General features: G+C 41.9%; 1 protein-coding gene across 1 annotated transcript in view; it reads right to left on the reverse strand.

Moving 5' to 3' along the window:
* The window catches only part of TANC1 (tetratricopeptide repeat, ankyrin repeat and coiled-coil containing 1), a 139,312-nt gene that overhangs the window by 77,243 nt on the left and 47,102 nt on the right, over positions 1-14,967 (reverse strand). The window contains exons 3-5 of the mRNA XM_047082255.1: positions 13,004-13,108; positions 1,642-1,772; positions 412-598 (exon numbers count right to left, since the gene is read on the reverse strand). Coding sequence (XP_046938211.1) covers positions 412-598; positions 1,642-1,772; positions 13,004-13,108 — 423 coding nt within the window. The remainder of the gene's footprint in view (positions 1-411; positions 599-1,641; positions 1,773-13,003; positions 13,109-14,967) is intronic.

Here is a 14,967-nt window from a genome sequence, read left to right on the forward strand (position 1 = left end):
AAGTGAGGAAATAAATGACCTTGAGATTGAGGTAGGACGACGCCTCAATATGCAGGGATTTTATTGCCCTGGTGTATGTCTTCGTGGGATGAGATCCCCAACAAATGGAATTAATCGATGAAGAGGTAAAATTTTGTAACTTCACAGGCCAGATCTGATCTGGAAATTTTTTAACCAAATGAACCCAGTGTTATGAAAATAAATAAATAAATAAATAAACACCAAGGAATGTAAAAGCTGATGCTTTATCCTCTCGGCTGCACATGGAGCCAGCGCGGTCTGTGAAAAACAAGGCGGGCCCTGGCAGACTGACCTTCACAGACCACACTAAAATCCTCTTAAGAAGTGCCCGGTGAATGCTCTGGCTGACGTACATGGAGCCATTACATTACCGAGTCGTGTGCTTCTTACCTATAATTCCACTGTCCTTGCTTTCCAGGGTGGAACTAGGGCTGCTAATGGTCTCACAGGGACTTTTGTTGGCTGCGGTCTTGCTGACACAGCTATTCAAGGTTGAGCAGGGGCTATCGGTGCTAGGAGATGCGGTGCTGCTTGTTAGTGTGGAGCAAGGACTGATGCCTTGGCTTAGAGCTGTGCACTGCAAGACGAACGGAAGGAGGAGTTAGCACGGCTTTACACAGGATGCTGCTACACAGTCTTTTGTTTCTGGTGCGACAGCGATAAAACTCAAAACAGGAACACAGAAAACAGCTTTTTAAAACTAGGGAGCTTAATATGTATGTGGTCTTCCAAATTTTAGAAGAGAAATATCCTTGTTCTGTCCCCCTCCCTTGTGATTTCTTTTTTTTTTTTTTTTAATTAAAAGGGCAGTCTTAGAAATAATTTAGTGGGAATGCACATTCATAAAACAGAAATAGCAAGCAGGCAGACTTCCTTTCATTTAAAGTCTGCAGAAGACAAATGGGTTCTTTGACCTCTGTACGGAAAATCTGGGAACTCTGTTTTTGTAATGTTTCACGAGCACTGCAGCCTGATTCAATTCCTGAAGATTTATGGGCTCTGCGGTCAGGGCAAGGAGGCTGATGGCCACTGCAATCTCAATCAGTGTGTGATACCCTGGCAGAGACCCTCCCAGGGGGCAGAGGCTCTGGCCCCTCACGGCCATGCAGACATATACATCTCGAATGGGAAGCGGCAGGCTGCCATTCACTAGGATGCAGCGTGCTCTCCCATGCAGGAACCATTTGATCTCCTCTTATTTTGTCTCTGCCTCATCTCCTACAAATCTTTTCCTCACCCCGCTGACCCTCCAAAACCCCCACCACGAAAAAGCGCAGGAAAGCACATCCCAAAGCAGCCAGCTGAGAAGAATGGTGTTATAAAGATAAAAGTAGTATCATGACTAGGAGATTCTTGCAGCCACTTAAATTCATTTAGCTACCCTTGCCTGGGTAGTGACCTGAAGGTTAATGTGGACATTTTCTTCAGTTCTGCACCCTTCTGCCTCTCCCCACCTCCCCACTGCAGAAATCACAAACTGTCGAAGTAAACTTGAATACACAACAGCCCAGACTCATGGACTGAACAGGGACTTCCTCACTCAGGGAGGGGGAGAAGACGGTTATGCCTTCGTTCATCCTCTGAGCAGGTAGGACATGCAGGGTCTTCCTCAGGCATTACCATGGTTTCATTTTTTTCTTCAATGGTTATGTGTGTGGCACTTGGGATCCCTTCTCCCAGTAAAAATCCCAGCCTTGTCAACAGTTCTTGAGCTGCCGGCGAACAGCTCGGTTCATTATCGGCCTTTGCTTCTGGAACAAAGAGAGAAAACAATGAAGATGCCCCTCTGGGGAATTTCAGGTTTGCATCTGGAGGAGTCCGCGCTGCAGCTGCTTGTCTGGGGCTTTTGTGTATTTTTATAAAATGCACAAAGTTTGACAATGCTGCCTGTCCTCAAGCAATACATTCTAATTAAGAGGCTGTGACAGGTTAAGAAAACAGTAAAAGAGAAACTCCAAGTGCAAAGAGTGAAGTATTTGACCTGAATCAGAACACAGTGTGATTATAGGATAGCAATTCCTATTTCCAGGTCCTGTGAAAAAGGGATACATCAGACACTAAAGGCAGAAAGAGGCCTGCCCTTCATCTTAACTCTTTAAAAGCATAGGGTGGCCAACGCCCACAGGAGGCTGAAATAAAGTTAAACCCCAGTGGCATACTGGCAGAGACCTCGGCTACTTAAACGTTGGGGTACACCTGAAATCTCAGCTCTTATTAACCAAGACAGGGGCATTACTACTTTGGTGGAAATGTCCTGTGCATACCCCATTCCCACCGCAGTCAAAAGTCAAAGCCAGGACTCCAACTCAAGGGTCAATTGTCAGGAATCCACTCTGAAACAAAGATTTTAAAACCCAGCAAAATGTGTCCCAGGGGACCAGGCCCAAGAATACACTCTGCTGTTTACATGGGGATGTAGAAAAATCAGGCTGTGTTCTCAGCACACTCCACAGTAATGCTGAAAGCACAGTTAACCTGAAGGTCACAGGGCATGCTTAGAACCTGTCCTTCCTCTGGCCTGCCTCCCTGACCGGCTGGCCATCTTATTTTTCCCACTTAAACACATTCTGTTGGGTTTAAATGTTGAGCTACAGGTTAACCTTGTATCCAAAGGCTTAAGGGAACTTAATTAAGGGTGACGAAATGATATTCACACCATTCTAACACCTTTCCTGTATTTTTAAATCAGCATCCATCAGGGAATTAAAAAAACAAAAAACATATAAAGCAAACTCTGCTTACAGATGTTAGAACTTAAAAAGCAATATGCAACCTGTAATACTCTCACTCAATGTTTTGTTCTGTTAATTGTCTAGAGACTCAGACCTATACATTCATGAACCAATTTTTCCTAGACGTGGAAATCTGCAGGTGAGTCTTAGAAAGATAACATGAGGAAAGAACAAAACAGCAGTGTTACCTTTGAGCTACAATTCCACCACCAAAGTTCAATGCTAACTTTGCCTTCTTTAAGGAACCGCAAAAATCAAAACAAGTAGAGCTGAGAAGACCATCTGTATTATCCTCACTCACATATCAGTTTTGCTCAGTCATGCTCCCAGGATAGCAGCTACAAGGAAAACCAGGCTGGTCGTATCTTCAAGGAAGGAAAAGGATCCCACCCCTTGCTTACTCTCAGAACTCCCAATGTGTGTGGTAAGAATTGCTGTTTGCCAGCCTAGATGTTTTTTAGTTGCTCTAGAAAACCACAGGGGTAAAAGAACCAAGGCTGATTGTTCTGGGTTAAGAGTGCCCGCATGTTTCTGGATCATTTGTGTTAAACCTGTAACAGGAAGGGGCAGCGGCCACAAGCCAACGGAGTAAAAGAGCACCCCAGGGTGGGTCAACCACACCCAGAAGGCCACTCTACAAAAGGCCGCTTCCCACCAGAGATTTCCAACCACATTTTGATTCCCAGGGCACTTGGGCATTTGGGAAAAGGCGGCAGGAACTAAACCAAATCAGTAAAACCCAGGCACACCCAAGGGCTGAACCCTTCAGAACAGGATCAGAACACTTCAGAACAGCCTCGCCCCAAGGCTCAGACAGGGCAGCTATTTTATCTCAGGTGGCAGCTGGACCAAAGGGAGAGAACAGGATGCAGATGGAAAGGGAAAGAAGAGGGTAAGGGGCCAGAACTCAGCAGTTTTTCTACTACACGTCCCCCCCTTGCCTTTCAAAACAATCTCTATACAGCTACCAAATTGTGACTGTGCCCTTGAATGTCTGAATGTCTAGCTTCTGGTTCGACCTGAAACTCCAGGGAAAGTGCCAGAAACTACTCCCAGTTGGCAGCTGCTGTGGAAGCACAGAGAACAGCTGCACAGGCTTGGCTGCCACAAAATTTACCCTGATGACAAACAAGGCCACGGCCTATCGTTCACGTGGGGCTCCTTCCGAGACCCTGTAACCCATGTAGGTCCTTGGCAGGGGGGGTTACCCCCCGAGGAGTCAACGCTGCCTCCACACTGTGTCTGTGGACAGACACCCCAGACTGTCAAGGTTTTCATTAAAACATATGTATTTATGCAAAGGCAATTAACTCCTCATCTAAACCTTGCCCACAAGCTGGGAGCTATGGCAATTCCAGGTTTAATGTCTAAATTGACAGGACACCTCCAAATTCATGAACAACTTGTTCTCCTAACCGTTCAACCTGGATTTGAATGCCCCTAAAGTTCTCAAACCTGACCTGGAGTCGGGATGAATAGATGTCCTTTATTTCAGGTTTAGCATCCAGTAAGCCATTGCAATTTCATTTCGTCCAAAAGCTTCCCAACTGTCTCTTCATATAATTCTCTCTTCTCAAATGTCATTCTAGTGACCTTCCCCTCAGAAGCCCTCTTCAGTCTGAATTCCTCAATCCATGTCAAGCCGTCTGCATTTTCCCCTCCCTAATGCACAGAGCTTTCTCTCTGGCTGAACTTTTCATTCTGGCAGAAGGACCCCTGGGTGAAGAGTGATGGTGCCATTTTGGGAGAGATGAGTTGCCTGGGAACTCACGCTGGTATACTAGACTGTGAAATTAAAATGAATTTCTACTTCCACAGCCGATCACAAATACTGAGATCTGAACAGTAAGATAAGATGTTCTTGGAACTAATTCTTACTACAAAATTATCTCCAAACCAAAATCCAATGGGATACTCTAAATGGCAGTATTTTCATTCATGTAGTTAATACTAAATCACTCATCAATAATAGGTGTACCTTACCCAAAACAAGTGGGATAAGTACTAGAGAGACATCATCTCTTAGCAACACTTTATATCTCACAGATTTAAATATCCAAGGAATTCACGATGGCTGCATTTGGAGTCGAAAGGATAATTGGCCTCATACTTCCTGGGACTCTATTAGACAAATGGGGAGTGATATTCCTTCCCAGTAATGTTTTCATGGAATCTTCAACAGGACACCATTATGAAATAACCAAGTGGAGGAAGGCAAAGAGAATTTTTCAGGTCACTTCTTGTCTCTTGTTAACTACCCACACCTTGTTGGACTAGGTTTGGGGCACCAACCCTCAGGTATGGTCCATAAATGGACCACCTTCCCAATTACCACCATCCTCACTTCAAATTCACTTGTGCCCCTTATAACCATCCCCTTATCCTTCCCTACAGTCTCAGAAGAAAGGACTTCTCCTGGCCAAAACTATTCTGGACCACTTACAGCGTGAACTTCTGTCACCCTCAATTTCTTCATGAGGGAAGTAGCCATAACCCACTTCTTATAGGTTGTGAGCTTATTAATAATAATAATAATAATAATAACAACAAAGAAGATGAAAAAATGAGAAAATACCTTACACACCAAGCATCTTTGAAATAAGATGTGATATCAAAGTTGGTCATTATTTCTACCAATTTTAACACCAAGAGCCCACTTTCTCACTATTATTTCATTTTCTGGTGTCATGGATTCCTATCTATATTCAACGTGCTTGTATTTTTCTTACCTATTAAACATAGTTTTTTATGATTCTTCTGCCTTATTTAACTTTCTATGAACTCATTATTCCTTCATGACAACAAATTTCCTTCCTTTTTCTAATTATCAAACTGTTCCACGTTGGCCCACACTTAACTGCTTTCATTTTTATTTTTAAGTTTATTTCAGAGAGCGAGAGAGAGCGAGCACACGCATATGCTTGTGTGTGAGCAGAGAGAGAATCCCAAGCGGACTCCACATTGTCAGCACAGAGCCTGACATGGGGCATGATCCCACAAACCACGAGATCATGACCTGAGCCAAAATCAATTTAGAAAATTGAATTTACAAAAACAGTTATTTATAGAGGAGCATCTATCCGTGAACCTGAGCTGACTCTGTCAATAATTGGCTTCTAGTCCTTAATACAAAAACATAGTTATTGCACAAGTTGTCTTTAAGCACTCCACCTCATTCACCCCATATTAAAACTGTCACCAAATCTTACCACTTCCTCTTTCAAAATGTCTCCTGAATTAGCCTTTTTCTTTCCAGTCATACTGCCACTTATCAAGTCCTCATCCTCTCAAGTCTAGATAACTATTGGACTCTGGATCAATTTTCTCATCTTTTTAAAAAATTTTCACCGTCTTCTTTTCCTTCCTCACAGCCAGTGGTTCTCAAACTTTTTGTCACACTCTTAAAAACGAGGACCCCAAAGAGCTTTGGCATATATGAATTATTGATGTTTATCACATTAGAGATTAAAACTAAGAATTTTTAAGAATCAATGTTAACCCATTCTAAGTTAGTAAAACTTACATGTTAAACATTTTTAATAAAAAATATTTTGGGGGGGCGCCTGGGTGGCTCAGTCGGTTAAGCGTCCGACTTCAGCTCAGGTCACGATCTCACGGTCCGTGAGTTCGAGCCCCGCGTCGGGCTCTGGGCTGATGGCTCAGAGCCTGGAGCCTGCTTCCGATTCTGTGTCTCCCTCTCTCTCTGCCCCTCCCCCGTTCATGCTCTGTCTCTCTCTGTCTCAGAAATAAATAAACATTAAAAAAAAATTAATTAAAAAAAAAAAAAAGTAAATCTTAACCATTTAAAAAAAAAAAAAAATTTGGGGGGGGCGCCTGAGTGGCTCAGTCAGTGAAGCATCCAGCTTCGGCTCAGGTCATGATCTCGTGGTTGCTGAGTTCGAGCCCCACATAGGGCTCTGTGCTGACAGCTCAAGAGCCCAGAGCTTGCTTCAGAGTCAGTGTCTCCCTCTCTCTCTGACCCTCCCCTGCTTGTGCTCTCTCTTTCTCTCAAAAATAAATAAAAACATTTAAAAAAATGTTTTCCCAAAGATTTTAATCTCTACACTCAACGTGAGGCTCACACTTATAACCCCAAAATCAAGAGTCACATGTTCTACTGACCAAGACAGCCAGGCACCCCCAAAATATTTTCAAAGTCAAGAATGGCAGTGTTTTACACTTTTGCAAGTTCTTTTTCATGTCTGATTTAACAGAAGACAGCTAGATTCTCACGTCTGCTTCTGCATTTAATCTGTTGTGATATGTTCTTTTGGGTGAAGCATGTGAAGATGTGTGGCCTCAGAGAGATATGCAGCTGGGAAAGGGAGGAACCTTCTCAGTTAATTACATTCTTCTCTGATACCTCACCAAAACTTGACAAGTAGCAATTTCTTAAAGGTTAGTTCTAGTTTTGACTTTGAATCCGTATCAATATACTTTTTGCACTCTGTTACAATAAAAGTCCATGATCTGTTATAAGCTTCAAATGGACTTAGTTAGCCATGCATGATTTCTTAACATCATGCATTGGATGATTTGGAAAATATTAGTTTCGCAGATCCTATAAGTGCTGACACATTTATTATACAATACCAAAATATCACATTCATTAATATCTCATCTCAAATGAAAAGTCCTGAGAAGCCATCAAACTCAACGTGACCAGTGCAAATCCCAAAAACCTGATTTTTAACTTGAAAGGTCAAATTTTATCATTGGCAACTAATCCCTGTCAGTTTTATTTTTTAATTGAAAGGACATGCTCATTTTGTTCTTTTTTGAGAAAATGTTGTGTCAAATACCCAATTCTGAATAACTCTGGCTTGCCAGTCATTCTTTCAAGTAAAAATGGTGTTCCATTAAAAAAAGTGGCTAGGTCAGCTTGCAATTCAAACAGCCACACAAGTGGTTTTCTCTGGGACAACCATCATACTTCAGCATGCAGCAGACTTGCTTTATGGGGACTTCCCATTTTATCACACAGACTATTAACAAGATCAGTCAAGGTCAAGATTTAGTAACATTTGTTATTTTCAGTGCTTTGTCAGGGATGTTACCCTGCGAGTTATTATTTTTAATACTAATGCATGGTGGTGAAAAATACCACTCCTAGCTCTAGTACAGCAGGTGGCCCTACCTCGATGCACACTAAGGCATCAGAAGTCTCACCAATAATTGCTTTTGTACCATCAGTGCCCATGTCAATGCAAGAGAAATGGAAGTATATTCCTAATGTCATTATGGAAAGAGTTTTGACTTCATAGACCCCTGTAAAGGTCTTGGGGATGCTCCTAAGTCCACAGCCCATACCTTGAGAACCTCTACTCTAAGTCTTCAACTGTACTAAGTTCTCCCTTTCCTTTAAAATCAGTAAAAACTAGTGTATGTACGTCTCTCAACCTATTAACTGATCTCTCATCTTCCCTTACTTGCTCAAAGCCTTGGGGTAAAAAGGCAATGGTTTATCCTCACCAACTGCATTTCCCTTTCACCTACCTGCAACTTAAATTCACAAGCCTCCTGAAACAGCCCTGTAAGGCACGGTAATATTTTTCTTTTTAAATGACCAATCTCCTCTTTTGACTTTTCTATAATTTTTGACCTTGCAAATACTCTGTCCTCCAAGGAGGAAAGTGGCAACTGTCGTAACAGACACTCAGAGAGGAAATCCATGGTTTTCAGAATTACTGTGTGGTCCTGAGGATTCTTATCCTACCCTTTTGCTGATGCCTCTTTCAGCCAATTCACAGCTCATGAATAAAATACCAAAATTTCTCAGTCCTCTCCTCTCAGTGGCCTTTTTCCCAGTCTAACGCATCTCGTTCCATCACGTTCCCTCCAAACAAAAGGAAGTCCAGCTCATACCCAGAACTTTTCCTTGAGACCCAGTTTGAGTTTCCAGTCGTTCAGTGGGCACCAGTGCCTACATGTTCCACCAGCATCTCAAACTCAACGTGCCTGAAACTGAACTCAAACCAAAACGGATGGTTCCCTCTCTTTCAGTGCCATCTTAATGTCACCTCAAAGCCTTGAAGTCATCATCTTGTGTCTTCAGCTCCCAGGTCCATGCAATTTCTCAAGAATCTTCCTACTCATCTCCCCTTCTTTCCTGATCCTGTTCTCATTTGAGATCTTACTCTGTCTTACCTAACTAGTGACATCTCTTCCTAACCATCTCCCTGGCCCTAGTCTCTTCTGTGCCCCACTGCATTCTATACTTTGTTGCTAGGTAAATCTTAAGGCAATCAAGTCCTTCCCAGCTCAGCTCCCCCACCGGCACCCAACACCAGCTTGGATTAGTCAACACTACTTCCCTCTCCTGTTACAGTCACTCTGCGTATATAGGTCTTTAAACCCCAACCAGACTCTAAGGCTCCATGAAGAAAGAACCTATGCTTGATAGCCCATCTCAAAGAGCATCCAACATAGTGCATTTCACAGCATCAGAATTTAATTAATATTTATTTAAGGAAATGCAGAATTAATGGATACTCTACCTCTAATCTCTCTTCCATAGCACATACAAGGCACATCTTCCTTCTATGCTTTCATCTAACTAAAACCTTATTCAACTATTGGTCAAATGGCCTACCACTATTCTAAGAGGCTGAAAATTAAATTAGCAGAAGCAAGGTTACCTCTTGGTAAAGGAAGGGGAATATGATCAGGAGGAAATATAGCTATGTTTTATTTCTTAAACTGAGTAGTAGGTAGATAGGTGCCATGTTCTTTATAGCTTTTCATTCTCTACATCTTTTTGAACATCTGAAATAATCAAAAACATCAGGCACCAGTATTTAAACAAATCTAAAAAAAAGCCTTACTCCCCCCAAGATAGTTGTGCATGTAATTATTCTGCTGTTTCATACATGCTCATTTTACTTCCTAACTATACTGCCAGGTGAGAAGTTTCATCATGTTTTGAGATTGATCTTCACCAAGCAATGACTCATTAGACTAAAATTTTCTCACCCCTCCCCATCAAAGCTTGCTCAAGGAGCTAATGACAGATGGAAGCAAACCTAAACGGATTATGGTTGCCCCTAATTCAAAGAAACATAGCTGTGAATCCTATTATAATTTAATAATCCTCTCTAATTTATCTGGGGTTTATTTCCCCCTTAAGGCAGAAGTATTGTCTTGTGGGTAAATGACATTCTCCCCGTAAACAATATGTTGGTTTAGCAATAGGAAGCTTATTTGTAAAGACCATATTCTGTATGACACACACAGGTTATTAGAACCATTTGACAGGAAAAAGGGGATTGTATTCTGTTTGAGGAGCTCATTAAGTCACTCTTTTTTCCCAGAGTAGAAAATGCTATTTTTCCAAAATATTTTAAAATCTTAAATAAAGTATCTTTTTCTAAAGATGTTTCCAGGTGAATGTAAACTTTAATAGATTCTTGGTATATAATAAAAATATTCATCTGTCCATATCATATAACCCACTCCCCAGGTAGCTAAAATATGCAATTTCACATAATTATAATTACTTACAAGTTAATGAACAAATTCAAAGTGCTTGTTGGTTTTGTTTTACTTTGATTTAAATTTCAAACAGCTAAGAATCAAGAATTTATGTAGCTAAACCATAAAACGAGGCAGCTTAGTCTGGGAAGGGTATTTCAAATATTCAGTAGTAACCTGATATTTCATGAGCCTACGGGAAATTTCAAAACCATTTCACAAAGAGCTGTTTGTTATTAACAGCGTCCAAAAACGCATTTTAAGATATTAAAAAAAAAAATCCCAAAGAAAATATGAAAAGTGTAAGACCAAGTTTTGAATTAAAATTTAAGTGATGATGTTTGATATTAAACCCTAGAAATTAGGGTTTGTCCACCATACATCAGTACATGCTTGGGTTAATACCCAAACTCAATTAGTTTTAGTTTGCTCCAGCCTCTCCTTTAGGTTCACTGACCTGGACATAAAATTTACACTTTAATATGGCAGACTTAATTAATGCTATTGAAATGTAAAGGATTCCATGGGGATTACAAAATACACCATCCTTTACTAATTGCCAAGCTAAATTGTGTTAAGCGACCACTTTCTCAGGAACCAACAGCTAACTGCTGGGGCTTCCACCACCTTCATGGCTATCCACACAACACCACATGATTACAAACATCAACTTTACCTCTTTCTCTTTTTCTGGACACTTAAAAAGAAGAAAATGTACCCTACCTGTAGACAAAACTTCTGGTCCATGTTCACAGCCACTTGGTATGTCAAAACTTCAGCCCACTAGGAGACTGACGATGCTGAATCTGAGAGCTAGGGTCTCAGCAGTGAGGGCACATGCAAAATGCAGGCTGCGGGAGCAATATCAATCTTTACGCTTGAATTAGCTCACCTGGCAGCCAGGCACGAGAATGCCTCCTCCCCCCAAGAATGACAGCCAATTCTGCCTTGGGCAAGAGGAGAAAAGTTGACAATGGGAGCTATTTATAACACCTTTTCTTTGCCCAATACAATTCTTAAATTTCTCCTCCATTCGTATCCCAGAAGGAGTCCTAAACTCTTAACAGAACAGGACCTCCGCGATATTCCCCACCAGAGAGAGAAAGGTAACATCATGGCCGTGTTTGGCCAGCCAAAACACCAAGAGCATAAATAACCAGAACTTCAAAGGCTCTGGTGGGTGGTGATGAGGGTAACGGGAGGCTTATTCTGAAATGGGCAAACAGCTTGGCAAATTTGACTATTGATATTCACTTCAAAGGATCAGGTTTTTATTTTCCTTTCAACCCCCAGAACAGAAATGACAGAACAGATCTAAAAGTAGACACCCTGCACACGTGAATTCACCACCAAGAGAGTCTTCATGTCTATAGGATGGCCATCCTAACCACACACCACTGGGGACTCTCCCCTCTTTACCACCACTCCCGTGGCACCCTTGTCCCTCCTCAGCACAAGTCTTAGTATAAACCTCTTACCCAAACCAAACAGCTAGATGTCTGGACAGAAGGGAAAGGGTAAAATTTCTCATGCTAACACACAGGCAGCAGTATCTCTTCCCTGCCCAGAATGCCCAGCTCCTGGCCCCGTCTCATCTCCCACCCATCCTAACTCTTCTTATTTTTATCTTCTGCCAATTCCTCCTCTTAGCTCATTTTTAGGTTTATTTTCACCACCATCCTATTCCATTTTCCTACCATATCCTCCTCTGAACCACTCCACACTATATATCAGCAGAAACACAAAATGCACACACAGCAGTTACAACATCAAAGAGCTATATTCCTGACTACCCACAACTGGGGCAAGGAAAATGCCAGATGTCCCATAGTAGAAATACGGGGGAGTTTTCTCTTTCAGCATTACTACACAAACTATTGATGTTGTATGACATTGTATGACAAAGTATTGACATTGAAGATAGAATGGGCTTCTCCAGACGGGCCAGGATTCCTAACCACAAGTTTCTGCAGGAAAATGAGATACAAGTTCAAAACATTCAAATTAAAGCCCACAGAGTTGTGACTTGGGGAGCCTCTGCTACCCCCAGAAAAGAACAAACAGGTAAATTCCCAAACTGATTAAAAAAAAATAAAGAACTCTTGATACATTTATGAAATGCTATCATTTGTAATGTCTGTTAGACATGTTTCCAGATCTAGGAAAAAAGAAATATATAAAATATCTCTACTAAACATTTCAATTAATTTGGATTTTTTTTGGGGGGGGGCTCTTACTTCAACATTCCCTGAAGAACAACTTTAGATCTAAAAAAAAAAAACACAAAAAACAAAACAAAAAAAACTTTCAAAAGCTATCAAATGCTTTTAAGAAAGCTAGTTATCAGAAACTTGTCCAGTGAAAGTGCTAGCTTTTCAGCCAAAGCCTGTTGAATACTCTAAAACGACGGAGTAGCAAAAAAAAAAAAAAAACAAAAACAAAAAACAAAAGAGCGCCGGAAGCAATCTTCTGGCGGGCTTTCCTTATTCCCACCTACCCCCCCCTCCCAAGCCGGGGAGGTCAAAATTGAGAGGAAAGAAGACTCAACCCTTAAACAATGCATATGCACCCACTCAACTATTCCTATACTGTGTATATAACTCCAAGAATTTACATTAGCTAAACAGATCTGTATAACTGCAAAAGGGGAAAAAAATCTCCCAAATACATTCAGTTTGGCAAAGCTTCCTCCTACAAGAGGCACTCAAGTTTCACTCAGAAATGGAGTGTCATTATGTAAAATCTTTAGGAGGGGGGAATTATTGAAAACACATTCTTACCATTCTCATTGGGCTCTGCTGCCTTGGACACTTCTCTGAACGGTATTATAACTGCATCTCCAGGCACTCTGGGGCTTTCCACATACTTGGGCTTCCTGACGGGTCCTGCAGTGGAAAAGATCTGAGTGTGGCTAATTTTTTCCAGACGCAAACAAAGCTTCAGAATGTACAGTGTGTGTCCTCACCAGGACCCAAATATGCCTAAAGGAAGAGCCGGCCCCTTCTCCTCCCTTGAATACACACACGGTCATTTCAGTACAGACACGGGAATGTCCAGTCTGAGCTGCCAAAGAAGAAATGGGTAAGCTCAGTTTCGAGAATGTAAACTCTGACAAAAACAAAAGCCGCTCTTTTGCTATGAAGTTTCTACAGCTGTCGTTGGTGTACATCAAGTGAGTGATTTTGACATGTTCAAACCTGGACAGCTTTTGGCAAAGGGTTTTTTATTTGGAATTTGTCTCTAACTGGGACAAAGACGGTTGGGTTGCTTGGTATCTCCAAAGTCAGGAGGCAAGGATTACTAACAGCCAGCCTGAAAGATCAACACACTCTGAGCGACCACAGAGAGCAGGCATTTTATCAGACTGGTGACGCACGGCAATTGTGTGGGGCACAGAAGGTGATGGTTTTCTTGGCACATGACAGAGGCACCTTCAGAAAAGCACAGCGGCCAGTGCAGCAGGCAACTGGGGACACAAGAGAGCCCGTGAGTCCAATCTCTTACCTCCCCCTCAACCTCAACTTATCATCAGAAAATCTGGAATTCTCAGTAAGAACGGATAGACCCCCTCACATACATTGGTGGTGGCAATGTACAGGTGCAGCCACTTTGGAAAACAGTTTGGTAGTTCCTCAAGAAGTTAAACAGTTATTGTATGACCCAGTAATTCCACCTCTATGTTCACACCACGTCCACACAGAAGTTTGTATACTTGTGCGCACAGTAGCACTATCAATAGCCAAGTGTCCATCAACTACTTATAAAATGTGATATCCTATACAGTGGAATCTTATTGGGCAATAAAAAGGAATGGAGTACTGATTCATGCTACAGCATGAAACACTATACTAAGGGAAGGAAGCCAGTCCCTATAGATCACATATTGTAGGAGTCCACTAGTGTGGAATTATCCAGAATAGGTAAATTTATTTATTGTTTTTAAACTTTTTTTTTTAAGTTTATTTATTTTGAGAGAGAGAGAGAGAGAATCAGTGGAGAAGGGGCAGAAAGAGAGGTGGACAGAGGATCTGAAGCAGGCTCTGTGCTGACAACAGAGAGGTTGATGCGGGGCTGGAACTCATGAACCACAAGACCATGACCTGAGCTGAAGTCGGATGCTTAACTGACTGAACCACCCAGGCACCCCCTGAATAGATAAATTTATAGAAACCAAGTATGAATGATTTTCAGGAGCTGGGGGATATGCAGGCTGTGGGCTAATGACTAAGGGGTATCAGACTTCTTTCTGGAGTGATAAAAATGTCCTAAAATTAGTGGTGATGGCTGCATGACCTTAGGAATATACTAAAAACTTCTACAGGGTACACTTGGAGTGAATTGTATATGTGAATTGTATTTAAATAAAGCAACTTAAAAAAAGAGTGCCTATTTTATTCCTTTCAAACATCACATTTGTTCCAGAATCACCCACTTTACTCTCATTTTCCTTGGTTGCCTTAAAGTGTGCTTTTAACAAGGCCACAAAGGCAGGGAACATTTCACACCAGTAAGGGACAGGATGGTGGAAAGAGTGGCAGATGGGTCGACAGCCCCCCCTCCTGCTCAGCCCTGAGCCATAGCCCTGACTCTCTGGGGTCTCGGCTCTGTCACGGCACACTGAGGTGGTGAATCGGGCACATCCTGAGCACCCTTCTGTGTCAAACATCTTAGGAGTCTGAGAAGTTCCGGTCAGAATATGGTTTGTGGTGAGAGATGCTGCCATCTAAAGGCTTACTGCAAGAGC

The sequence above is a fragment of the Lynx rufus genome, unplaced genomic scaffold (genome assembly GCF_022079265.1).
Source record: "Lynx rufus isolate CCGP_SWC_20201006 ecotype Redwood Valley unplaced genomic scaffold, mLynRuf1.p SCAF_2, whole genome shotgun sequence".
Lineage (NCBI taxonomy): Eukaryota > Metazoa > Chordata > Mammalia > Carnivora > Felidae > Lynx > Lynx rufus.